The sequence below is a fragment of the Balaenoptera acutorostrata genome, chromosome 3, assembly GCF_949987535.1.
Source record: "Balaenoptera acutorostrata chromosome 3, mBalAcu1.1, whole genome shotgun sequence".
Lineage (NCBI taxonomy): Eukaryota > Metazoa > Chordata > Mammalia > Artiodactyla > Balaenopteridae > Balaenoptera > Balaenoptera acutorostrata.
The window spans coordinates 83,871,829-83,899,367 of NC_080066.1; the positions used below are offsets into that span (position 1 = coordinate 83,871,829).

General features: G+C 53.2%; 1 protein-coding gene across 1 annotated transcript in view; it reads left to right on the forward strand.

Annotated features, from left to right (window-relative positions):
• Positions 1 to 17,089: 17,089 nt before the first annotated feature.
• The window catches only part of ONECUT1 (one cut homeobox 1), a 32,233-nt gene continuing 21,783 nt past the window's right edge, over positions 17,090 to 27,539 (forward strand). Inside the window, exon 1 of the mRNA XM_007194903.2 lies at positions 17,090 to 18,357. Within this exon, the coding sequence (XP_007194965.2) occupies positions 17,253 to 18,357 (1,105 nt within the window). The 5' untranslated portion in view covers positions 17,090 to 17,252. The remainder of the gene's footprint in view (positions 18,358 to 27,539) is intronic.

Here is a 27,539-nt window from a genome sequence, read left to right on the forward strand (position 1 = left end):
AAGTGGGGCTGGAAGCCAGAAGCCCCAGTTGCTTCCTCTATTACTAACTAGCCTGCTGAAGGACCTAGTTTTCCAAGCCTTGAAATGATATCTTGCTAATAGAGTTGTTTTCAGGCTTCATGGTTAATAATTGAGAGGAATAGTTGGATCTTCTGCTGAAAACTGCTAAGTATGTGGCTGCTTCTCCTTCTGTCTAGTGTAGGGAAGCCAGGAATATTAACACCTAAATGCCCACAGCCTGTGAATGCTTAATGAATGCATTTTACGAATTCCTTTCGTTAAAATTATTTTTAACCTCATTTTATTATCAGAAAGTCCCAACCGTCCAATGTATTTTCAACTGTAGATGAGGCTGGCTGCAGTGGAGACTTCGTCACCAATACTTTAAAGGAAGTTGTCTGTAGCTGGCTTAACACTACAGGTTGTCTGTAGTGGCTCATCACCACTCACACACGTTTGGGTAAATACACTTAATTATGGGTGGAGTTCGGAATTTTTTACAAATCCATTCTCCCCACACTGGCCCAGTAGTTCCCTGATCATATTTAATGAATGTACTTCTCCCCCAAAGCTAAAAATTAAAAAATAAAACTGTTAAGATCTTATAGTTTGTTTTGGCTATAATGAACTGTTTTCCTTCTACCTTGTAGGTTTTCTTCTCCAATGAAGAAGTGACCCGAAATACAATTTGACCCCTCTTTATATGGGTGCATCTAAGTGCCCTCTTTCTTTCCTCCATCAGACAAGCTGGCCTTCCCTAGAGGGCGGGCTGGCGTGAAAGGGTTAAACGTTCTCTGGTCAAAATGACCCAACAGAAGGAGCCCGGCCCAGAGCTGAAATCTAAGTGCTAATGACCGCTGCCCTTCACCCCGCTGCTGTCCACCGGCCGAACCTGAGGCCGGGTGGGGGCCGGGACTGGGAGAGGGCACAATGTTCTGCATTTAACATTTGAACTTCTCCTATCCGAGGCAGCAGGCCGTTTTGTCCTGAGGTCGCTGACCCTGGCTCCCCCATCAGCTGCCCTGAAACCTTAATTGAATGACAGATGGTCATCTTCTGGGGCGCCAGAAGCTGCGGGCTGCCAGCCGCGCGGGGGCTGCGGCCCCAGGCCCCAGCGGTCCTGCCCCGGCCCTGCCAGCAAGGGGCGGGCCGGCAGAGGCAGCAGGCGGCCCGCCAGCGCGGCGGGGACGGTGGGCTTAGGCCAAACGCGCGGCCCCGCGGCCCCGCGCCCCCTAGTAAACAAGTGCCTAAGTGGCCGCGCAGGCGAAAAATCGCTGGATCCTATAGGCCCCTTCCCGCCCTCCCAGGCAAAGCGGCCGACACAGGGCAGGCCCAAGCTAGGCCTCGGGCCCTGGAAGGCGGCCGAAAAGGGACAAAACTTCTCGCCGTCTGTTCCGGAAAGCCCATATTCCAGCAACCGGGGGCCCCGAGCGTCGAGGTCTGGGATCCGTGCGGCCTGAGGCCAACAGGCCAGCGTCCAAGCCCAAGATAACCACCCACAGGCTTGCCCACCCGCCTGGGCCGGCGATCAGGCCCGGAAAAGGCCGGATTCCACGCCGTGCGCCCTGCCATACGCGTCCTGCCCTGAGCCACCACGAGCGCCTTCGGGCGAGCGCCATTCCCTGCCGGAGGCCACGCGAGCCACACTGATGTCCGCACGCTGGGGTCCCGAAACCACCCCATTGCGAGGAGCTTTCAGGGCTCTAGGGTAAAAGATGGGCGCCCGGAGGCACCAAGGTCCAGCAGCGCTATCTCAGCCGCCCGCCCGCGCCCTAGTGTCCTATTTCTTTAAAATAAAAGCTGCGAGCCCTACAATTACTGGGATTACAGTGAGCGGGTATTGATCCGCAGCCGGCATTGTAGGATCAAGCAGGCGGGCGGAGGCAGACGTCGCCGCCCCCACCCCTCGCCGCCGCCTAGTCCTGCAAAGCGCTAGAAAACCGTTTCCAAATGTTTGATTTCAAACGCACCATCAACACCTGCTGCAAAAGAACGACCACCCCCCTCCTCCTCTCTTGCCCGCACCTCCTCCCCTCCGCCCGTGGGCCTCCCGGGCCCGAGCCAGCTACACAGCCACCTTAAGCCCTTTTTTCCCTTTCTTTGCTTCCTTCCTTCTTTCTTTCTTTCTCTTTCTTTCTTTCTTTCTTTCTTTCTTTTTTCTTCCTTTCTTCCTTTCTTTCTTTCCTCTCTCTTTCTCTCTCCTTTCTTTCTTTCTTTTTTTTAAATTACTGAGGGAAATATACACGCAAAAAAAAAAATGCCTCCCCGGCAGGCGCGAGCGGGGGTGTTGAGGAGGCTGGCGAAGGCGGTAATGCAATCCTAATGCATAGATAGCTGACATCAACTTCCGTCAGGCAGCTCCTGGAGATCGAACCTTTCGATTGTAACTGGGACAATTTGCATAGTGATTCCCTTTCAGTGCTTTCCCGGGTCCATAACAAGCCCAGGCAGCTATTCAAATGCAAGTTGCAACCCCAAATGCAAGACCGGCCCGACCAAAAAGAGCCATCCGGCGCCCGAGAGAAGCGAGACCCTTGCTCTGGATCTCATCCTTCTCTCTTCTTCTTTCTTCTCTCTTTCTCTTCTCGGGTTCTTCATTTAGCTGGGAGCTGTTTATTTATGGCTGCAAATGTGTGCGTGCGAGAGAAAGGGAGAATTGATCTTTGCCTGGACTTAAAGATGGAGCCGAAGACGCTGGAGGGAATTTGGGTTTGTGCGCCTAGCTCAGACCCCGGGCGCCGAAGGGGGCCGTTTGGCACGAAGCCCGAGGTCTCTCTTTTCCGCACCCCTCACCTTGCGACCTTGCAGCAATCTGCGGGCCCTGGAGCTGCCTGGTTGACCCACCTGCCCGGGGCCGAGCTGCCGAGAAAGGCTTCATGGAGGGAGCCATCCCGTCCCTGTCTTTAAAATGATCGCAATAAAAGGTATCACCGGCGACGTGTGCGGATCACTTTTTCTTACTGTGCGTTGGCTGAGGGGGGCGGGGAGGGGGGTGGCTTATAGGATCCGTGGGAGGAGGAAATTAGGGGACTAGAAATTGGGCTCCCCCCGCTTCGTTTCCGGTTTCTTTCTCATTTGAAATTACGCAGATTGACTCTCGCTTCCCTCCCTCCTAGGGGTCAAATCCTTAAACTCGAACCTGATCACTTGTCACAGAAGCAACTTGCCATGAAATCCGCTAATGCGCCGCGACTCGCCCACAAGGGTAAGCCAGTCTCACAGGCGCGTGCGGGGGTGGGGATGGGGGGTAGGCCGGGGCAGGGGCTCCAGGGGCCCGGCGTCGCTGGTCCTGCTGAGCCTGTAGCCACGCAAACAGGGTGGGAGCCGAGGGAGGAGGGCAGAAGCCGCGTCACGGCCAGCGAGCCGAACGAGGCCCCCCCCTCCCAGCCTGCCCTCACGGCCTCGGCCGCTAACAGGTCCTCCTGGCAAATTTAAAGTAGCAAATGAGGGCGGGGAGGAGGCCTCCCAAACAGGGTGTAAATAATCCGGGCGTGCCCAGCGTGGTGGCGGGTATGCGAGCGCGCGTCTGCGGTTTGTGCGCGGTTCTCCCGCGAAGCCGCGTGAGGCGGCAGAACCGCACCTGCTGTCGTGCGCGTCGTAGAAGTGCAGCTAGCCAGATTAACTGACCCGAGGAAATCCCCAAATTAGAACTTGTCTACACTTCCCTAGGCTGGTTGCCGCTCTCTAAATCTCCCAGGTTGTTTGGCTGTCTCTCCAAATCCAGACCAAACCTGCTAAGGATGATCACAGGCCACTGTCCTTGCAGCACTGACCGTTATCCCGATGGCAGAACCAGCTCCTCTGGTCAGACAGCTTAAAGCAGCAACTAAATTCGTGTCCTTTTTTTTTTTTTTTTTCCTTTAATGGCGAAAAGAAGCACAGATTTCCAATGTTCTTTGTTTATATCGGTTCGGGTGCTGGAAGCTGTCTGACCATGAGCTTTTTCGTTGCGCCTGTTTCATGCAGAGCACTCGGGATGTTTTTAGTCTTGTATCTTAAAAATATATATAGAGAGAGAGATGCTTTCCCGATCGTCTTGCAATAGGTTTCTTAAGAACCAGATATGTAGGGAAGCTTTGGGATTGGATGGTGAGAAAAGTAGACTGGAATGTACAAATAAACCCAATGCAAACTGAAAACAAATTGAACAGAGGAAATGATTATGAAAGAAGATGAGGGAATTAACTGGCCTGGAAAGAGCAATTTTAAGGTCTGAATTTTTCAGATTTAATGGCCACACATAACAAATTGAAAGGAATTAAATCTATTCTTTTACCTATGTTTTTTTTTATTCACAACCAAAGAACACAGGCCCTCCTGGGTTTGTCGGTCAAGTGCACATTCTGAGGCATTTCAAAGGACAAGTCAGCTTTGGGGTGCTTTCCTACTTTTTCCATAAACTACAACCAGTTTAATTCTGATGGAAAACAATTTAAAATTTACTTCTGGTTGTAGAAAAAAAGAAAAATTTTTAAATCCTGACAGTTAAACTATTACCAGATTCTAAGGGGTTAATTTGATGTAAATAACCTACTTACCTGTGAGCACAGAATCTGGAAGTTAGAGGTCCTGGTGGCAAAAAGACTCTGTCTGGTGGTGACAGAGCTTTGTGGGTCTGAGGGGGTCTGGAGAGGCTCTGAGCCTAGCTTTGGGTTTGTTGCATCCCTCTCACTCTCTTAAAACAGTAACTCAAGATGTAAGTAAAAGTGTTTTCATTTTTTATTGATCCCACTAACATCTTTCATTATCCAGCATGTAGACACAGAAAATTATTGCTCATTTGATACCGAGAATTCTATTGACCATCGCTTTCCTTGGAGAGAGAATTCTAACTACTCGGCTTCTCTGTAGTCAGAGCTGAGGCTGAGGACATTCCTCGGCTAAAACCCAAGTAAATTGAGCCCTCCGCCTCCAGGAATTGATGGAGATGTGTTCATTACATTGAGCCGCATGAACATGCATAGAGATCTGCTTTTTACTCTGCCTGCCTTGCCCCCACTCATGCAAAAGGTCGGCCCTTTGGAACAGATCTGCCTTCTTAGAAGGCTGGGCATTCAGTTTCCCTCTCCTGGATCCCTTCTGGCAACTTCTTTCTAGCTCTGGCCAGGGTTAAGGCAAGGGAAATGACACAATGAAAGCCTGCTGTTGTGATCAGTCCTGTGCTCAAAACCACCCCAATGTGGACACCTATGGAAATTATTACCCCCGCCCCAAAAAAAAACTCCTAAAATATCCAGATGAGTGACTTTATGGTCTCGATATAATTTTCTAAATTAAACTGCCATCCCCTTCAAGACCCCGTGTCATCAAAGAGGGCTAAGTACGGGAGGAGGGAGCTCTGAGTTCAGCGTCTGTTCTCTCTTTAGTTGGCAATGGGCGTCCAGCCCCGAATGATAGCCCGGGCGACTCCCGTACTTGGCCAGTGCCTGAACGAGGAGGTCCCCCCTCCCACCCCGGCCCGGTGAAGGCCTGACCTTTGACCCTAGGGCTAGCAGCTCCAGGGCACTCAAGGCTGAAGAGGGACGAAGGTAGGAAAAAGAGGCTGGAGAAATGGTCTGGGAGAGGAAAGGAGAGGCCAGGTTTGTTCCCCAAGAAGCTAGTGGCTGAATCTGGCTTCACGCCGAAAGGAACCGAAGCTGCCCTACAGCAGGGGCCACCCGACGTCTCAACCCTCGGGCTGCCTTCCGCCTCCCCAGGGTGGCTTCCTCGGACCTGCGTGTCTGGACCCATGCGCCCTCGCGGCCTCCCTTTGGGCGTCTCCATGAAAAGTGCCCCGACTTGAGGGTGCGCTGACCTGACACTACTGGGGCGAAGAGGGAGACATAGAGCCTGGCAGCAGGTGGGGCTCAACCACTGCTAGCCCGCCGTCGGCGCCCAGCCGGGCCTGTCACATTTCCCAATAATACGTAATCCACGGCTGCTACCCCATAAGCCCTCGCCCCCAAGAGAAGGCAAGGACGACCTTGGAGAAGCCATGCCCGTGGGGACTCAGTGGAGGAGATGGTTTGGTTGGGTTTCATTTCCACAACCACCAGGAGATAAGTGCCCTCGGTTCCAGAACAAAAGGAGAACCAATTAACGACTTTAACAAATGAGTCGGCGCGTGCAGCCCGCCAAACAGCTCCAACTCCAAAGGTGAAGGCACAGTTGGGGCTCTAAGGGATCCGCCTTGGCAGTTATTTTCCTAACGGTGCTAAGTGTGCGTGAAACTGTTCGCACTCTCTCGAGGGCCGCGCTCCATGAACCCTCACGCGTTTGGGAGCTACTTTGTTCTAGAACAAGGTGGTAACGGGGTGGCAGCATGCTCTGTGCACGCTGGACTCTCACCCAAGAGCAGCGGCCTAGAGACGAGAGTAGATTCTAACTTGGCTTTTGGGGATGGGGGGATAGGGGAGGGGTATTTACGCTGAGATTCACACAGTGGATTTTTAGTTGCTGTTGTTTTTCTTTTTGTTTTTAACGTAGATAGATAACCCCGGCGTTGGTGTAACCAGCGCGCACGCCCAATGCAGTCGTGTTCCTTGAATGCGCGCCCCACCGGCCACACTTGGAGAATCCAGCCCACAGTGGTTTCGGAAACCCCATTTTCCTGATTGCAGCCCAGGCTCTGGAACCCCGCGAGGCTTCCAGGGAAGGGAGCCCCATCCGGGCCAAGTAGTGGGTCAGACACACACACACACACACACACACACACAGACGGAGGCAGTGCTTCGTAGGATCGAAGATCCAGGGTGGCTATGGGGATCTGGGAGGCTACGGCTGAGGGAGGCCCTGGCACTGCCGGAGTTGTGCAACCACTAAAGCAGCGCAATCCTGATAATTATTTTGGGAAAAAAGACCTGGGACCTAGGTTTGAGCTAAAGAGGGTAGGGGCAAGTGACAGATGACTGAACATTTCTTTAGAATGAGGGAGAACTGAGAACTACCCAGCTGGCCCGGTGTTGCCGCAATCTGGACATTAGGAAATATATTCTCCTCGCACACACAGCAGCACACATCTCCTCCGATGGCAAGCTCACCCCTGCCCAGGGAGCCTCTGGCTCGGCCACTGCACCTCCCAACTGCTTTTTCAGCCTCCTTCAGGTTTTAGCAGGCAAATGAAACAAGAAGAACTCGATAGTAAATTATTTTATTCAGACTTCTGTCTTTTTATGAAAATAAAAGGCAACACTTTGTCATTTTTAATCATATAAGCAGACAATAAACCTAATTTCGATATTGATTTTTTCCAGAATCAAGTGATTTTGTGCACTGTCTGTTGTATTTCCTTTCTGAGGAAGGGCCATTTGCTGGTAGATTGTGTGGCTCTAAGACTTCACTACATGTAGCTGATTGTGGACTTTGAAGCCAGGTAGCTGAGAGGGGGCTCTTCCTGGGTGGCAGGAAGTTTGGTTTTTGTCTAATTATCTAGTAATGGTTTCAACTTGGCCTCGCCTGGTGCCCTAGGACAGATTTAAGGCTCAACTGGCACTTTTAGGAGTTATGGCCTCAGAAATTCACTTTAATTTTTTTCAAAATCAAAATCAAATAAACAAAAATAAAAACAACAACCCCAAAAATCTTGATGATGTCAGGGGCTTAGACAACACCATGAGGAGCATTAGCAAGGGGAGTGCGCTCTCCCAGCAGCCCCAAGTTCAGGAAGGGGCATGACCCTGAGCTGGCCAATCTTGGACTGCTGCAAAGGCCCAGCGGAGAAGTGTCAGGGGATGCCAGTTACTGCCAAAGGGTTCAGAGGCATGGATGATTTCTCCGAATTATGGTGCTCTCTTTCTTTTTTCAAAAACAAGACTATATTTGATGTTGATGCCAAATAGAGTTGGCACCTCTCTTGTGAAAGTCTCGAGGTGCAGAGAGATGGGCCAGGCCTCCACCTAGCTGTAGAAGGAAGAGAAGGAGGGAGGGAATGAGGGGGGAAAGCTGCAGAGAAGAAAAGAGTGAGGTGGAGAGAGGAAGGAAAGAAGAAAGATGAAATCAAGAAAAGGAAGAGGAGGTGGAGAGGAAAGAAAAACGGAAGGAAGAGGGGGAAGATAGAAATAAAAGGGAAAAGGAGAAGTGAAAAGGACGGTGAAGGAGAGGAAGAAAGGAAAAGAAAAAGGAAAAATAGATTTTAAAAGACTAATAAAAAATAAAATTACCCCATCCTTAAGAGGGAAACTGCTCTGTGGACTACCTGGGACTTTTCCCGCAGCTCCAGGTGGTTTCTCCTCCCTCCTGGAACACAGAACAAATGACAGTCCCGAGCATAAATTCAAAGACCCTCAACTCCTACTCCAATCCAAAAGGCTGGACTCAGGGCACACGGACCGCTGAGACCCACCTACTAACCCAGCGTCCGCCGACGCCCCCCACACCCCCGGCGGTGAATGGCAAAGGTCACCCTCTCCCCCCTACCCCCCCCGCCCCCCCCCCCCCGCTGCTTCCAAGGGCCTAGGACCCTGGCTGGGGGGGGGAGGGGACCTGGCAGTTCTATGCCCGGCAGAGGGGGATGGAACCTCGGGCCTTCGAGTGACCCTAGGGCTCTGACCTTTTCCGCCGTCCTCCAGGGTCAGTAGTTAACCTTTCGCTCCCCGCCCCCGCCACTCAGTGGCCCTCGGCTAGGGAGAGTGGGTCAATATCTGGGACCAGCATAGGAGGGGGCGGCGCCCAGGCCGAATTGCAAGAGGATGGGGCCCAAACCACCGCGCTCATTCTGCTCCCCACGCCCAGAAAACCCAGCCTCAAGGATCCCTCGCTTGCCCGGCGCTGGATGCCAAGGCCCAGTTAAACCCCGTACCTGGTAAAGAACACGCTGAGGCACGTAGGAAGAGAGTGGACTTCTTTCCCATTTTTCCTGCCCTGTTAAGAGCAGTTTCTTTTCTTTCAAAGTGTCACCCACCCCTCAGACACCAGCCACCCGTTTGCATTTTGGGGATCTGAAGAGCTTTGGTCAGGTGGGAGGCAGTGCAGAGTCAGACTTGTGCCCCCCTCAAGCCCGAAGCATTTAACTCCTCTGTGGGAATAGGTGCCAAGAGAACCAGTGAAGAAATCGAACCAAAGTCCGTGCTGCCGGGCCCAGCTGATTGCCTCACTATCCCTGCCGGGACAGCAGGAACCAGCCTAGCGCCTGCCCCGTTCCACTAACTTCCGAAAGCGCCTGCGACCGGCGCCCCAGAGGGCTCTCCCGGCGGGGACCGGGGGAAGGTGGGCGGCAAACCGGAGGCTGCAGAGGCTGGCGGAGCACCCCCCGCCCCCAGCTCCCCGCGGCTTGGGGTTTTCGCGGTCTCCCCAGCTGGAGCCGGGGCCGCCAGGAGCCGAGAGCGTTAGGTTCAAATGCATCAAGGCTCTGAAGTCATTCATCCGGTTTCATAAATAATTTTCTTATTACACTTAAGCCCGATTCCTGCCCCCTTCCCGTTTTTATTGCGGGGTTTCAGCGGCTAAAAAGTTTCTAAGTCGGGTGGGCCGTTGTTTTCCTTTTTCCATCATTAACATCTTTAATATAAGCTATCAATAACCCTGTCGTTCGGAGCCGAGTTTCACGGTATTGATCCACGCGGCTATTCATCTCTGCCATGCAAGACACGGAATAATTTTCGCATTACAGTAGCTTGGATTTGCTTTTAATTCATATTTAAAGCTGCAACCGGCTCGGTGGAGCGCTCTGCGAAAGACTAGAGGCGCCTAATTAATAATAAGTTAGAAACGAAGGAAGGCACCGGCGAATAAATAATTAATACAGACATCTATGTCTCTTTGAATATTGCTCCTTTAAAAATTTAGACTTACCAGGACCATACTGTAAGCCTGCAATTTATATTGCAGGGATGATTTAAGAAAGCTATTTTTTTCCCTTGAAATACAACACTAAATTATTTACAGTGTTTTTGCAAACCTAAGTTCCTTCATTAGCCAGCCCCTCCGGTTTGTTCCTTCCAGGTGGAAAACACTAATTTTAAAAAATAATCCTAATAAGAATCATAATAAACTCCCAGGAACCACTGTCTGCAATTAGCTAAGGGTGGCAAGGGTGGGGGCTGATTGGCTGGAAGAGAGGAGTATGGGGTCTTCAGCCCTCCGAGGGGCTGAGAGCCGCCCCGTGGTGGTGGGCGGGGGCGGGGGGTTGTTAGGAAGAGAAAACAACACAATCCAAAATCATTGGGCAGTGACTTTGGGCATTCGATGGTTGCGGAAGAAACAAAGTTTTAGGTAAACTCAGAGTCCTCAAGGGGACTCCAAGAGGGAGGAGGCTATGATTGGGAGGGTCCCAAGTCCTTCCCCCTACTCCCCATGGGGGGAAAAACCTAGAATTTTTAGAGAAAAGCTATTGAAAGCCAGGTCTGGATTCCACGCTATGCAGGAGCTGCCAGTGGGCCAGAAGAGATAACAAAATTCAAGTGGGTCAGAGTGACTGAAGATGGACGAGGTTTTGTGTGAGAGAGACTCGGATTTGTTTGCCATATTGTTAGCAATATTGATTTTTTTTTTGTTACTTGGATTAATGTATGTTAAACAGGGAAATGCAGGCATTAGTCAAGTACATTATAATCATCTATTGTTGAGACCGACCTTTCTCAGGTGAGTGCTGGAGGCTCAGGACTATGAGGCACTTCCAGGGGCTCAAGACCATCCAGGCCCAGGTAAGGGCATCGGAGATCCCCCAGGGTCTGGCAGTGTAGGGAGAAGACAACCTCAACTCCAGCTCGCTCTCCCTCCCCCCTCCTTTTAGAATTCCAGGCTTATTTAACCAACCCACTACCCCGGTATGTCTGGCTCAATCTGTTGCTGGGTTAAATGATGATTAGAGAACTTGAGAGGTGGAGGCATTCTTGACACCCAAAATTCCTCACTGCCCCCCCACGCAACTTCCCCACAGCCTCCTAGCCCCGCCTCCAGGTCTATTGGCCCTGGTGACCATCCCATCTACCCTCTTGGGTCTCGACCAAGAGTCCCCAAGGCTGGGGACTCGCACTTGCCAGTCGGTGGCCTGAGGCCTGGAGGGGAGCACAGCCCCTGCGCCTACACAAGTTCATGCATAACATGCATCTACACCGTTAGGCCTGAAAAAAAGATACGAGGTGGGGAGGGAGACGCCTGGAGACCCTCCCGGCCCCGACTCAGGACCTTGGATGCTGGCCCGGCCCTGAGAAGCGTGCCTCAGAGACAACGCCCCTCCCCCCCCCCCATATCGGTCCCCAGGGTCGTCTTCCCCTCACCCAATCCCAGCCCCCGCCCCCCACCCCCGCAGGCCTTGTCGCCTCACCCTGCCATTAGGGGAGAGGGGTTCTAAGGTCACACACTCTGCTTTTCTTCCCAACCCCCCTCCCGCGCCCTGGGTCACCGCATTTATGGGGCAAGATACCTTCACGCACGAAGGTCCCGCCGCATGAAGGTGAAGGTCTTTTCCGAGCTCCACCGACGCTGAAGGGCTTGCACAGAATCCCTTGGGCTTTGGACGGTTCAGAAGGGGGCAAGAGGGTGAACTTCAGGGTTAAAGGGCGGGGATGGGGGTGGGGGAGAGACTTCTGGGCGCCTGACAACTCCATAATCCTTCGCCGGAATGGCGCTCGGGCAGGCGCTCGCCCAGAGCCGGAGGGTCCCACAGCCAGAGGCTGCATCTCGTGCCAGCCACGAGGGTGAAGGGATGAGGAGGCCGAGACATGCAAGGCGGACAGGGCCGGATGGGCAAGAAAAGAAGGAAACGTGTGGAAAGTGTGAAGGGGAAAGGAGAGACGAAGGTTGGGAGGGAAAAAGGAGGCTCGGCCTGGAGAAAACACAAGGCCCGGCGCAGCCCGGGAGGGAGGCACGAGCAAGGGATGGGGAGCCCAGAACACCGGCGTTTCATTTTTAAATCTTCTAGGTGTCTGCGGGTCAAATAAAGACAAGGGCCGTAACGATTATTCTGTTAAATCTATGGTACTTGACTTCGCAAACACTAATTGATTAGACACCAAAATGATTTGTTTAAAGAGTTTTCCTTCCCAAGGGCAGCTGCTCTCGGGCCCGGGTCGGCGTTATCCTGCGAGGCTGCGGAAAAGATCGGCCAACGCGCTGCGCGCCAGGCCGCAGAGGCCGCAATCTGCCCGGGGCTATCGGCGCGGGTCCACGCCCCTTCCGCCTCAGGCTCCCGACTGGCCAGCACCCCACTACCTCCGCCCTTCCTGTCCTCCGGGTCCGGAGCTTGCTGCACCTGGGGACCTTCGTGAGCCGACTGTGCCTTCTGCCCGCCCCTTTTGCTCTGAGTTGTCCACACTTTGGGTCGCTTTGATCTGCTCCAGAGAAAGGACCCCCCTCTCCCTTGCCTCTGGCCTCCCCAGCCTCCAGCCCTGGCATTCTCTACCTCGGCGGCGCGCGGCTAACCCAGAGTAGAGCCCCAGAAGGGAGGCACTGCAAGAGCATTAACCACCGCCCCAAATCTGGTAAATTCTTTGCCCCTACCCCACCCCGCAGCCCGGATAGGTCTCCTTTGTAATATACTTCAACAGTACAAAGATAAGACCAAGAAAGAAAATCCACTGAAGGGTTGGCCAGAGAAGGTCACCTGCCCCGGCATCTAGCTGGCTGCGTCCGCAGCGGGGTCCTGAAGCCAGCGTGTCCCACCTGGGAGCCTTGGACCCCACCCGAAGCCCCACGGCATCAGGACACCCCTTATCCCTTCAAGCGCTCTCAGCTGGAGACCTTGAAAAGCCCTCGCCGAAGTGGGCGACCGTTGGAATGAATCTAAGCGCAAGAGAAGCCGCCTCTAGCATATCGGATGCCCCAGGAATGGAAGTAACCGGAGATGCTCCCAGAGGGGTCTGAGGTCCTAGAAGCGCTGCCCCGACCGCTCTGTGCACCTCCTAGAACCTGGAGTCCGCTGGGGTTGGCACCAGCTGTCAAAAAGCTCTTCACCAGAGCGTCTTCTCTGGGGTGTGGAGGGTGTGGTTAGGAGATGGAACAAAGGAGAGTGCAAAACACAGAATAAAAAAATATATTGTTATGAGCAAACACCGTAATTTACATTAAAAAGGGAAAAAGGAAACCGAACAGATGAATAAAAAGTCTATGAAGGTCAAAGTTTGATGAAGAGGGCTAGAATAATTGATTACCGCTTCCTTGGCCCCCATAAAGTGGAGAGAAGCCATTGACTGATTTTTTTTAACGGTTGTCAATAATGAATCATCAGGCCACCCTCCTGTGAATTTTTTGGCGTTCCATTGTAAGCCAATAGCAATTTTCTGGGGGAAAAAAAAAAGTCTGCAGAGGTAGGAAGAAGACAGGAGAACCTGGCCAGAAGCACCCAGGACCGAATCCTTCACCCACAGTTATCAAGTGCCCTACTGTGCCAGACACCAAAGAAATGGTTCCTCACCAAGAGTTTAATTCTAGACTTGCTACAGGATTCAGAAATGCTGGTGAGTTACATTCTGAGGCCCTGGCCAAGGAGTCAGACTCTCCGTGGAGCCCTGGGTGAGGGAATCTTCCCTGACACCCAGATTTGCTGTTTGTGCGGTCAACAAATGGGAAGTTAACATTTAATGGCTCAGAGAGGCTAGAAACAGTATTTTGGAACGGTCCTGAAAACTGGGACTGGGCCATATGTTACATCTCTGTTACTCACAAAGAGCACTAAAGCAGTAACTCTGAAACTGACGGAAGGTTCTCAAAGAACCTTGTGTGGCCAGCATTTGGAGGAAAGACCTTATTCTCATTCTCTTTTCTAAGCCTAGTGGGGTCACCTGGCAAGCTCTAGCCCACCCAGCATAGGAAGGATTGCACCTGCCTGACCACCACCAGCAGCACCCCAACATCTACAAAATAAGCAGTCTAAAATCTTTGTTTCCACACTGAAAACATTGCCAACCACAAGCATCCAGTCCATAGTCTTATTTCCCTTTTTCTTAAATATATACATGTATGAAATGGGGTGGTGACTGACATTATTTTTTTCTTTAAGCTCCCTGCAGCTACTCAAAATATAACCAGCTGACAATGAGCCCTCCCCTCAAGCTTCTTGGCTGTGATAAAGAACTGTACAGTATCCTGTAATCACATACACTAGACCCACTGAGTAATTTCAAGAGACCCCTCCTTGGCCTCTTTAATCCTCCATAGTGCACCTGACGTTATGCTGGGCAGTGGAAGGGGGAAGGGAAGAGAGGGACAAAATGACAAAAAGCTATCCCAGCCCTCCTGTCCTTCCCCCACCCCCCACACACACATGCATACATGTGCATTCACCCTAACTAGGCCTAAGAGCATCCATCCCACCCATCATACATTCTTAGTAATAGGAAAGTTTTCCAAGACATTGAGTAAGAATAAAATGTTTCTGAGAAATTACTGCAATTCAGTCAACTACAAGAAAACAAAGGTTAAATAAAAGGAATGAACAGCCAAGAAAGATTAGGGAGATTTGCAAACTCCCCAAGCAAGTTCTGCACTCACATTAGTCCACCATATACAATACTTATCCAGATTTTTACTTTGGCTCCTCCTTTAGGGACCAGCACTGAACTAGGCCCCCTTTTCATGGGGGGTGGGGCCGGGGGGGCAGAGGGAGTTAAGCTCACCTGATCCCAGCCCTCTTCAGGTAGACTCCAGGGGCTCAGCCGAGAGCCTCACATGAAGGAGCGTTTCCAGGATCAAGTCCCTAATTAGTTACACAAAGAGAAAACCATGAACAATTTGTGCATTTGGTGGTATTTACTTCTTTCTTTTAACAAACTGCCTTTGGGAAAGAGAGTTGTCATAAGGGCAAATCGATCACTTCAGGGGGATTAAAATATGGGGGGGGGGGGCAAACGGTTTAGCTCAAAGTCTGCCTTCTACATTAACCCATTGTTTGGTCTCATATAAGAGCTACATGCTCTATGCTGTAAGAAATGAGAACAGAAACAATAAGGAGCCAAGAATTCAGCTTCCCACCAACATATTGTGATCCACTAGGCAGAAAATATGTTTTAAGCTTGCATATATGTATGTATGACTAGAGAGATGTAGATACAAGAGTAACTTTAAATAGAGTAATTTTGTTTTCTGAGTTCCTTTTTGTCACTGTATTTTTCCCAAAGACCTTTTACTCTCTGGAGGTTTTAAATTCCTAAATATTCATTGTGCAAGCTGATGCTAAGTCGACCCCCATCTCCAGGACCTCCATAGGCATTGTTTGGACAAAACAGGAGTGTCCGTGGTGATGAAACCAACCAGGTTAACCGATCTCAGGACATGACCACTTTCAAGGAAGGCAGGTAGAGTAACCCACTGGCCTTGACCTACCTTGATCTTGATGTTACCCAGGCGGTGGTAGGGACCTGGGCAGAGATTGGCCTGCTCATGCCTTAGCTGGTGAGAAGTTTCCCCCAAGGATAGACTGGTCCAAGCTATTGCCTAAGGGACTCAGCCACCACTACTACTACCATTCCACCACCCTGACCTCTCCTAGGGTCTGGGAACATTCCCAGCAGAGACACAGGCGGTGGGCTGCGACCTGGTGCCCCAGGAAAGGAACATACAGTCTGAGTTTGGCCACACACACTTTGTTCCATATCCGAACCCATATACCCAGGTTCTGAGAAGCTGTCCCCCATTGTGACCACCACTCGCCCGGGGCTGAGGCTCGGCGCTGACCGGGTCATAACTGCCAAGGGCTGGACAATGGGCACATCTGTCCTTTCTCTGAGGGATGAAAGCACCTAAGCGGACACGCTCTGCCTTTTGTTACGGTTTTTTTTCCCCCTTTCTTTTGTAAATGAAAGAAAGCCGCGGCATGTGGCGGCCGGGTATACGTCCCACACTGGGGGCCTCCCCACGCGTCCCCGCCAGGCCCAAGGACCAGGTTCGATTCCGGATTGGACCGTGATTGTGGGAAGCGAACAATTACGCCCGAAGCTGAATTGATTTTCAAATCTGGAGGCTTCTCTCAGGGACGCCGGGAAGAGGGCGTCCCTACGGGCTAAGAAGAGACCGGCGCGCCTGGTCCACCCTGCCGGCGTCAGTCCTTCCCGCAAGCAGCGGCCTCTTGGTGTTTTACCAGGAGGGCCATGAAGAAACCGCAGGAACAGCCCGAGCCTCGGCGGCCCCACCAGAACCCACGAGTTAACATAGGAACCCACCAGGGCACTCACAAAACACACACACACACACACGCCGAGTCATTCACGAAGCGGCGCGCCGCCTTAATTATCAGCTGAGCCGGAGAAGGACCCAGGCGGAGGAGGACAGCGAGGTATGGCCGGGGCTGGGACTCTTGGCACTACGCTCACCTCTTCGCAGAGCATGGAAGAGTCAGGGTGGGCAGAGAATTATCAGGGAGGACAGTGGTTGTCGGGTCAACAGCCTCCAGGTTGACCAAGGCCTTTAAAATATTTGCTCCCCTCCCCCTCAAAAGGCCAAGCACCTGAAGATGGGGAGAGCGTGGACTCCCAGAGGCCCTCCCGGGAAACAAGCCCGGGTGGAAGGAGTGATGACACCAGCTGAGGCTCCCCGGGAAACCTGCACCGGGAGGCAGCAACTGGAGAGAGGGGCGATGGCTCTCTAGGCATACTGCGCCACCCGGGAGGCGAGCCCAGCAAGTGCGGCCGGGGGCTGGGAAGAGAGCCCACCCGAGCCAGGGAGCCGAAAGGGGCCCACGTTTCCCAGGGTTGCGGTAGCAGCCCCAGATCGCACTCTACGTTAGACACTCGCACGTGCGTACCACTCCCCCGCCGCCCAGCGCCTTACGAGCGGCGCTGGGACCCCCACCTTCATTTGTACGGGGACGTCACGGGTCGCGCGCGCGGGGACTGAGGGGGCGGGGCTGATCCGCGCGCCTGCGCGCTGCGCCCGGCGGGCGTGAGGGCGGGCCGCGGCGGCGGCGGCGGAACAGCGGCCACAGAGTCTGCAACAGTAACCGAGCCATGGCTGGAGCTGGCCAGCGGCGCGGGCAGGCAGCAGCCGCGGAAGGCGCAAGGGGTGCGTCAGGGGAGCCGGGGGCCTCACAATTCTAAGAAGGAGAGGGACGTGAGGGGGCCGGGGGCGGGCGGGCTGGGGGCACCGCGCTCGCCCAACGGCGCGGATCCTTTTTGGAAATTAATATTTAAAAAAAAAAAAAGCAGAGGACGCAGAGGGGAAGGTGGGGGCAAGAGGGAAGGCGAGACACACTGAGAGGGAGACAGAGCCCCACAGTGAGAGGAAGGAAGGAAGGAAAGCAGCAGTCGCCAGCAGCCGATGTGAAGACCGGACTGCATGTGCCCTTCGCCGCCTCTGCCCGGCCTCATCGATGTTGTGTCCGCCGCCCGCTCGCCCAGATCACCATGAACGCGCAGCTGACCATGGAGGCGATCGGGGAGCTGCACGGGGTGAGCCATGAGCCGGTGCCTGCCCCTGCCGATTTGCTGGGCGGTAGCCCCCACGCGCGAAGCTCCGTGGCGCACCGCGGCAGCCACCTGCCCCCCGCGCACCCGCGCTCGATGGGCATGGCGTCCTTGCTGGACGGCGGCAGCGGCAGCGGCGATTACCACCACCACCACCGGGCCCCCGAGCACAGCCTGGCCGGCCCCCTGCACCCCACCATGACCATGGCCTGCGAGACTCCCCCAGGTATGAGCATGCCCACCACCTACACCACCTTAACCCCTCTGCAGCCACTGCCGCCCATCTCCACCGTCTCGGACAAGTTCCCCCACCATCACCACCACCACCACCACCACCACCACCCGCACCACCACCAGCGCCTGGCAGGCAACGTGAGCGGTAGCTTCACGCTCATGCGGGACGAGCGCGGGCTGGCCTCCATGAATAACCTCTATACCCCCTATCACAAGGACGTGGCCGGCATGGGTCAGAGCCTCTCTCCCCTCTCCGGCTCCGGTCTGGGCGGCATCCACAACTCCCAGCAAGGGCTCCCCCACTATGCCCACCCGGGCGCCGCCATGCCCACCGACAAGATGCTCACCCCCAATGGCTTCGAAGCCCACCACCCGGCCATGCTCGGCCGTCACGGGGAGCAGCACCTCACCCCCACCTCGGCCGGCATGGTTCCCATCAACGGCCTTCCTCCACACCACCCACACGCCCACCTGAACGCCCAGGGCCACGGGCAACTCCTGGGCACGGCCCGGGAGCCCAACCCTTCGGTAACCGGTGCGCAGGTCAGCAATGGAAGTAATTCAGGGCAGATGGAAGAGATCAATACCAAAGAGGTGGCGCAGCGTATCACCACCGAGCTTAAGCGCTACAGCATACCACAGGCCATCTTCGCGCAGAGGGTGCTCTGTCGCTCCCAAGGGACCCTCTCGGACCTGCTGCGCAACCCCAAACCCTGGAGCAAACTCAAATCCGGCCGGGAGACCTTCCGGAGGATGTGGAAGTGGCTGCAGGAGCCGGAGTTCCAGCGCATGTCTGCGCTCCGCTTAGCAGGTGAGCGGGCCAAGGAGCTGGGCGCGCGGGGAGATAAGGTATTGGGGAAGCTGAAGGGACCCAAGGAGGCAGGGAAGGAGAGAGATCTGTGCACGCTCCATCCCGTCCTCCTTTCACCGAGAGGGGGGTCCCTAGGCCTGGAAGAGCCAGAGCGTGGCTCCCGGGAGCAGACAGCCTCTTGCAGGACTCAGTGCATTGGGCCATGTGGAAGGCTCCGGGAACTGAGCAGCGCGGCCTGGGTGATTGCAGAGGAGCATTTGTGCTGGGAGACAGCGCAGGAAGCTCGCACGACCGTAGGAGGAAAGAAATCCCAGCACCTGGCTGGATACGGTCTGTGCGTCGCTTCTGGGTTTGGCACTCCAGGTTTGGGGGGCGAGAGAGGCTACGCGTGCGTGGAACTGCGCGCAGGTGCTGCCAACCAGTATCCCTGGCACATACCCGGGCGCTGTGCTGGAGCGTGCGGGAGCTGCCCGCCAATGTTTGGCTGAACTCGCTGCGGTGACCCCCCTCCCGCGCTCACTTCAGTGGCGCGGGGCGGGGTGGGGGGCTGGAGGGTGGGGAACGCACTCTGGGAGTTCCAGCAAAGGTTCCGAAGCCGCGCGGCGGTGGGTGTGTGGCGCAGACGCTCCGTAAGGTTTAGCGCGCACTCTGCGCTTGTGACCGGCTGTAGAGAGGGAGGCAGATCGTACCAAGGTCCAGGTGAGGGCGGCCGAGCAACAAGGGAGCTTCTAGCTTAGCCCAGAGACCGATTTCGCTGCCGACTCGCTTAGGACTTCGCATTTTGTTTTATTCCTCTGCATGAATTTTCGTCTGAATCCCCATGCAGTGGGTGGGAGTGTGAGGGAAAAAACCAAGTCTTCGAGCAGAGGTCTCCGGGCCCAAAACCCCGAGGGCCTGGTGTTTGCGAGTTGAGCGGGAAGGTCTTGGCGGCGCTGCATAGACACAGCTCCCAGTTCCCCCAGCCTCTCCAAGCCAAGGTAAGGGGAAGGCTCTGGCCGGCCGACCGGCGGAGGGGACAACTGACCCCAGCCTGAATCACACGGGGGATTTCAAGCAGATTCAGCGACCCCCTAGGGCGGAGGACAAGCGGAGAGGTAGAGCTAAGGGCAGCCGAGGTTGGACTCGGTTTGATGAGACCCGGGCTGAGTTGATTGACTCCTGGGGTACATGCTGCCACTCCCCCACCCAGTCTCAGCCCGGCGCCCTAGCCTGAGCCCTGGCGAAGAAAAAGGTAAAAGCCGGAATGAGGGTTTGTTAATTAACTGATCGTTCTCCATTAATTCGTCCCTGGAGAACGAGAGACAGTCAATCCGCGCAGAGCCGGGGGCACTGAGCCGTTTCACAGTCTAAAATCAAAGCAAGAGGCCAGGGCCCCCTCCCCCACATCGTGCGGGCCAATGAGAAGCTAGAGGGAAGCGGGTGCCGGCGTCCCCGCGAGCCTGCGACTCCAGCCGGATGCGACCCAAAAAGCAGTCCTGGGGTCTGGGTTCTTGTGGCCTCCCTGCTGGAGCTCCGCACCGTCTGAGCCTCTGCCCCGCCAGGTTTTTCAGTCCAACCCCGCGCTCGTTGGCTCCAAAGTCCCCACGAGGACTCTTGCAGCCTGAGCCCAGAAGCCAGGAGAGGCTGGGGTAAGGGGACGGGAGGGGGGAGGTTGACCGGGTACCCTCTGGGGCCCCCGCAATTCCACTCTCTAGCTTGTGTGCAGCCACCAGATCGCCCCCATCCCGTGGGTAGACCGAGACCCGAGGGCAGCCGAAGTTCTGGAAGGGACGGCCGAAAAGGCTATTCCTCTCCCTGACTGATACGCCTATGCCGGCGTCCAAGGTAGTCAGTGCCTTTTCACACGCACACGCCAGCCTCGAGCCCGGCTTCAGGACTTTTTACCGAGGCAGTGCACACACAAGCAGGTTAGTGGGGCTGGGGGGAATGGAGGGAGGGGATGCAAATGGAGAGCCGTTCCCCACCCCCCGTCCCCAGGGAAGCTCATTCCAAACCCCCCACCTCCTGAAGGCGCTTGCTCAGGACTTAAATGACTCTCCTCCCCCACTGCCTCCTATCGTTCCCTCGAAAGACACTGATAAATTAGGTTCAGGGACGACCCCGGAGCCCTGGAAACCCGCCTTAGCGCCCTGCCCTGTACGAGCGCCCTCTCACCTCCTCGCATGGGCAGCCCTAGTACTGCTACCTGCACACGGGAAGTGCGGTGGGCGTACCCGCCCGGGCTCACGGGACCCAGGAGGTTATCGAAGGGGCCGCTGCCTGGCACCCAGCAGCGCGTAGAGAGTCATGCCCAGCCTTTGGACAGAGGCGCGTGGCCTTTTCCTCGGAAAAAAAAAAAGGAAAATCGGTTACTCTGGCGGGACGTGAGTTTGGCGCCAAACCCCCAGCGAACTCTTTATCCTAAGACCCAGATGCGGAGTCGTCTCTCCCATTTTCCTTTCTTTAACTTCATTAAAGGGGTGGGGCGGGCTGGGATGAGCGCGCGTGCGGAGCCAGACGAGATCAACCCCATTACACAGCAAGAGCCAAGACTTGTTATTAAGTCGCCGAAGAACAACGAGACGTCCCGTTAACATTTTAATTTGGGGGGGGGGGGGAAGCGAGGCCGTTTCCTGAACCATTCAAATGACCTCTGGTAGGCCCTGACTGCAGGTGACTAAAAACGGATTGCAGGGCATGTTGGACGCAGCTGTGAGACATTGCTCCCTCCTCTCCACTGCCAGCTCCCGTGCACGGAGGCAGGTGCCACTTGCAGCTCTTGCTCGCCGTTGCACTCAAAGACCCCTCAAACTCGTTTCTACCCCATGCGAGGCAAGGCCCATCGCGGTCGGCTCCTTCGCTGGGTAGCGGGAGGGTGGCTTCTTCATGCCCCTCCTGGTACCCCAGGTTCTGTACAGCCTGGTGTGGAGGGTCAAAACCCTCCGCCCGCCCGCGGCAGCCTGTTTGGAGAGGCGCTTTCTCTCCACGAAATTACATCGGCTGGCGGACGACGGGAAACAGGCGGAAATTCTCACCAAATTAACTACCTTTAAAAAATCAATATATGTTCCCTCAATGTAACACTTGCTGCTTCCCCATTAAAGTGCAGCGCAACCAGGCTCACGCTGCGTCTCATCCCAGGTGGGGAGGGTGAGCTGGGCGGGTGGGTGGGTGCCCCGCCTCTGACGTGGGCGCCTATTAAGACGCGGGGAGATTAGCTTCCAATTAAAGATTCCAGAAGGCTCCGGCCTCAGTAGGGGAGTTGCCAGCGCAGGAAGAGGCTGCCACTGCACACCCACCAGCGGGTGCTGCAAAGACCCCGCAGGCGAGGCCCGGGGTCGGGCAGGGGTGGGCGCTGCGCCGCTTCGACCCTGCGGTACCTGGAGGCGAAGAAACCTCCCAACGGCGGCGCCAGGGAGCCAGACGGGTCTCCAGCACCCGGGACTGCGCCTGTTTCCTGCACGGGATTTGCCCCAGGACCACCCGGGGACCGGGGAGCGTGGGGAGGAGGGGCAGTCTGACCAGGAGGTGGCCATGAGAAAGTCTCGCCCGGACCAACATGGGCCATGTTTGCTATAAGTGGCCTTGCTGCCTGGTTGATTGATAACTAACTGGCTCCCGCGCAAGTCCATTTGCTTTTTGTTAATATTTATACCAACGGGTGACATTTCAACTGTCCCCTCACTTCTCTGGGCCATGGGAGCCAAGCAGAAGGAGTTCGATGCTGGGCCCTGGGAACTCCGCTTCTCCAATCCTCGAAGACTCTGGGCCGGGAGAAAAGCCACAACTGGGCGTGTGGGATGCAGGAACTGGAAGGGTTCCTGGGCCCAAGAGTCGGAGGAGAAGGTGCCAAGTGGACTGGTTCCCCGCCACGCCCGGCGTCTCTGCGGGGCGGTTCTCGGGCAGTGCAGCTGCTCTCAGCCGGCTGCGGCCCGAACAATGGGCCCGCGGGGCGCTGCCGACAGCGTCCGCCTAGCAGCCTGGGGGCGATGGGGGCTGGCTGCCCCGGAGGAGAGCCACCTCCGAAGCTTTATGGTAGAGTCCTCCCAGCGTGGCCTGGGGGCCAGCCAGTCGTCAGGCGGAGGCCGAGGAGTTCCAGAGTCCCCTCACCAACTCAGGGCTAAGGGTCGCCCGTGCTCCCGGAGAGTTGGCTAGGGACCCCCGCCCACACACACACACACACACACAGACACACACACACGCCAGCCGAATAGGTCTGGCTCTTGGGGACGAGCGCCAGAAAGCTCTGCGTGGGCCTTTCTCACAGCCCATGTCTGACCCCTGGAGGGTGTGGAGCAATAGTTCTCTCTTGCGGTCCCCACTGGGGAGCACAAACCCCAGGGAGGAGAGGAAGGGGCACATGGAGTTAAGAAGTGTGCATGTGGTGAAGGTTGGAGCGGAGAGTTTGACTAGAGTGGAGGAGACCTGCTGCTGTGGCTTGAGGAGGCCTGATGGTTATTTTGTGGTGACCTGGTGTCAGAACATCGAGCACGGCTGCCTGAGACAATAAACCCTGCGGCCTGTCCCCAGGGTGGTTGGCTCTCCCGCCAGCGGGTGCAGCCCCAGGCCCTTTGGAAGCACCCAGAGGGCGATCGGGGTCAGTAGAGACCCAGTCCTGCCGGCGCTGTTTTGCAGCTGGCACTTGGGACGGTCTGTGCCAACAATAGCACGGTTGTGTTGTAGCAGCAAAGCGACTCAAAGCCCAGGCTGCATCTTTCTTTATCTTCAAGCGCTCAGAGCACCACGGGAAGCTAAACTCTTGCCCTCACTGATGCCCTCCTTGTGGACTCATCTTCCCCTGTAGCTGTGCATGCCCCCTGCAGGCCGCAAGGCCAGGCACCCAGCAAGCCTCCGCGGTTCAACCCGCTGCGGAGAGGAGAGGCTTTGTTTTTAGAACATTGATGTCTTAGTGATTTTCAAAATGAAAACTACTTTGACAGGTAGAGAGTGTAGTGGAGGGAGAAAAGAATACCTAGAGGATCTGTCTTGCTCCTAAACAATTCCTGGGTATTACCCCACTGATGAGACAAAATTGCCATCCCCCCAAATTATACCCCAACTCTAACCTCTCAAGATGCATGTTTGGAAATTATATCCAAATTATCCTTTTGCTGGCATGTTTTTGTTTGAGACTATCAGGGTCACAGTAGAGAAGGTGACCCTGGCAGTCTGAAATGGGAGGTTGGGGCTCGGGGTGTAGGGAAGGCAGGGTGGATTAGCGTTCCCTTTGTTGTTTCCCCTTCCAGCTAACTGATGGGAGTTAGAAGGCTGCCCTGAGGCTCTGAGCTTGAAGGTCTTTGTTTGCTGTCTGGTGGGGTGGGTGAAAGGGCTCTGGGAGGCCTAGCGGCCTGGAGCCCTGGTGCGGCGTCAGGACCCTGGACAGGGCCGAGCCAGGCCTGTTGCCTAGGTTTCTCTTGCCCCTGGAGGGTGGCTAGGATGGCTTTGAACAGTTGTGATGAGGAAACAAAAACTAACAGCTAATATTTCGAAGTTTATGAGAAATCGTGAGGCCCCACCAGTAGTATACACGGGCACAGTCAAGTAATGGAAAAGATCAAACCTATCCTCGTCGATCAGGTGGTTGATCTTTTTCCTCCCTTCCCAGCAGCTTTCTGTGTGCGTCTGAGTCCACGGGCACACCTGCTTATACAATCGGAATTCGAGTCCCTATGGGTGTGACAGGGGTTGGATCATTAAGCTAAAACGTTCAATTCAGTCCCTTTGATCCGTGCTGGGGAAAATCTATAGTCATCTCTAATCTACAAGGTCTTTAAGGAGGTTGTTACATGAGCTGTTTTGATGTCATCATTTCCACATTCGTGGCAAATTCAGCTAATCAAACAGACGCTGCTACCCAAAATTCTCAGAAGAAATAGTTCTTACAGAGTATATCGGTAAAATTTATTCTTGATTTCCTTGTAAGAAAGAAAATCCTCAAGTCTAATGGAGGTGAGTAATTAAAAAGGAGGTTCTCAGGTGTCTTGTTCCTCAAAATCCATAGTTAGAAGCCTTGCCCTTCAAGTAAGAGTGCTCAGTGCTCTTTGTAAATTCCATATATTGGAATAGTTAAACACCAATTTAATATTTTAAGTCAACCAAGGAGCCTTGACGGATTGGATGAGAAGTGACTAGTCTCATTTCAGTCCCCTTGAAAACAGCAGTTTCCACACTCTTGGCAAGATTGAATGGTCCCCAACCTAGGGTAGCAACAGAAGGAGGGTCTTATTGAAGTCATGGTAGTTAGAGGATAGACTTCCTATAATCTTGGATAAAGGATTCAACAAGTATTCATTAAATACTATTTTCATTTTGTGTGTACTTAAATAAGACAGGTAAGCACGTTTGGGAGAAGAAAGCCACATTATTTTTATGTGAAAAGTGTCAGCCTCACAGAGTTTAGTAAAAAGGAAAAAACTGATTTCTAATGTGAATGAATTTAGTGCATAATCATAAATTCCTGTCTTCTATCAACAGATTTGCACAGACTTTTATTTTAATACAAGTATGTTAATACTAATGAAGCTTAATTTTCTTCTGAAATTGGCTTAGATGACCAGACCAATCACAGGTCAATCTTATTATTTTGATACAAACATATAAATGTATGTCTTATCACAGGGTCTTGCTATAGAATCATCCACATTATGTTCTTCCCAATAGATGTTACATTATCATAAAGTTGGAACAAATTAGCTTCTAGAAATTTTCTTCTCCTTTAGGTGAGACAATTTGATAAGATAACAGCTGAACAGAACCAGACCTTGAAGTACAACCCTCACATTTGTCTTGGCAAGTGATAAGGAAGTCAATTGATAAGGAAGGAGTTTGTGTCCATTGTGTACATTTTATTAGTCAGGTACTGTGCTAGGCACACAGATGTTCTCATTTAATACTCACTATCTGTGCCAGTGGCTCCCAAATCTTGCTATGCATTGGAATCATTTAAGGATCTTTAAAAAAAAATGATTCCTGGCTAAAACCTCAAATATTCTGGCATTAGTAGTATAGGGCATGACCTGGGCACTAGGATATTTAAGAGCTCTGAGGTGATTTTAATGTGCAGCAAAGTTTGGGAGCTGCTAGTTTACAGGGCAATTACCATTATTTTTCCTGTTTCTCTGTTCAGTGAGGTTGAATAACTTACCTGTGGTAACACAGCTGGAAATCACTGAGACCCTGAACTCAGCTTTCCCAGCTCAAAGCCCAGAACACCCTTACCCTCCATCCTGTGCCTCGATTATGGGTGCAAGTCCACTAGGTCAGTGGACCCAGAATGTGGAAATGTCTGATCCACTGTCATAAACACCAATCTGGAAAAGTCTCTGCATAATAAGGTCTCGAAATTAGAGAATGTGTGTCTTCCCTCTGGGACTCTCAAAGAGAGTTACTTGTGGAAACTTATTTCTTTTTTACTCAAGACTTAGAGACTTTTTATTGCTCTCTTTTGAGGAAACAGCCAGAGGGAATGTGAGGCAGTAACAGAGCTAGACATGAAACCCAAGATACTCTATCCATTTGCTCGCTTAAACAATTATTCACAGGCAAGACCCATCTCATTAGATGTGTTCTGTGGGTAGGACTGATCCATTGGGAGCCAGCCTGGAGGAGGACCCAAAGGCCCAAACCTCCCATTCTTTCAGGCATTGGTGTTCTGATCTGCACTCGCACAGCAATTATATTTCTTGGCTTCACATCAGTGCCTGTCTTGCTATTCCAAGCTTGCCTGTTACTCATGTTTTAGGACTCTGCACTAAAAAATAATAAATTGACTTAAACTCTGTATATATGTTGGCAATCATCCAGAGGGCAACTTACAATTTCCCTCAAGCACCGCGAGTTTCCAGTTACCCATGCGTTTCTCATCTCCCTTTGCATATGCCATAGGGTACGCAGAATCGACAGTTTCTGAAATCGCTGCTTTCATTTTGCATCTGGTGATGACCTCGTAGTCCCAAAGAGAGGTTATCAAAGGAACATAATAAACTCTATGCTTTTCTCTTTCTTTCCTGATGTCTTCTAAAACAGATCAATGGGGGAAATTAAATAAATAAACGAGCGAAGCGCGCCACCTAGTGACCCGTGTGCTCACTGCAGGTGAAGTGCGTGAGAGGAGTGGCTAACGCGATTCAAGTATTGATGGAGTCACAAAAATCGTTCATTAAGGCAATTTAATCTTTACTATTAAATGTCCTTTCAATTCATTTAGGGTAATTAAGATGCAGTTAAAGTGATTAAATTCTAATTACTTATGCTAGACAAAGACATATTTGTCACACTAATGCGGTTAACTAAGGACTCAGAAAGTTAACATTTACTTCAAATGATGCAACTGGAAAAATCAGTTCCTCTTTTCATCATTAATCCAGTGAGCTGGGTGATTATGTAATGGCACTACAAGCTCATTAAATAGGGGAAGTGCTGATTAAAATGACTGCTGGGAGGAAAACCTGAACCAGGAGTACCTCAGTACCGTTTGGTCAGCATTCCTAGCAAAATTACTTGGTGTCCTTTCCCTCCAAGCCCGCCCGCCGCCCCAAAGCAATAAGCAGCTCCTGAGTCTTATCCTGACATTAAAAGAGGGATGCCTCTTGGAAAGCTTTTATTGCCAGCCTGCCGACATTGTTAAACCAAAGATATTTTCAAATGGTAAATGGATTCTTGGGGTAGAGAGGAGCAAGGCATTTGGGCAAGGGAGGTGGAGGGAGGGGTCCCTGTAGGAAACAGCTCCAGGTTGAAGATTTCCACTGCAGGCTTTCGAAGCCACTCTCCTTCACACAGACACCCTTCCTATTAGGCAGTCTTCCTCCCCTCCCCAGTTGCATTTTTACTGCTTCGTATATGGGGACAGATTCCTTTGTACACATCATGCCTCTTATGCACACTCTGAAGAACACTAAGTACCTCAGCTGCAAACTGGTCTCTTTTCAGAGTTTTCCGACATTCACAAGTAAAGGCATCTAAGATTATATACCATCGGGTTACTGAGGCTCTTTTGCCATAATATCCACAAACAGTTCCCAGCCTCCTACGATAGGTTAATTTTGAGTACTCAGAAGAGGAGGATGAATTGAAATTTCACTGCATTTGAAGTTTGCCTTCCTCATAAAATGGCTTCTTAAGCCCACGCCTATCATTTGCCTGGAGGGGTGATCCAAGGATGAGGATGATCCGTCAAAAAATTGGGAATTAATTTCCCCAGGAGA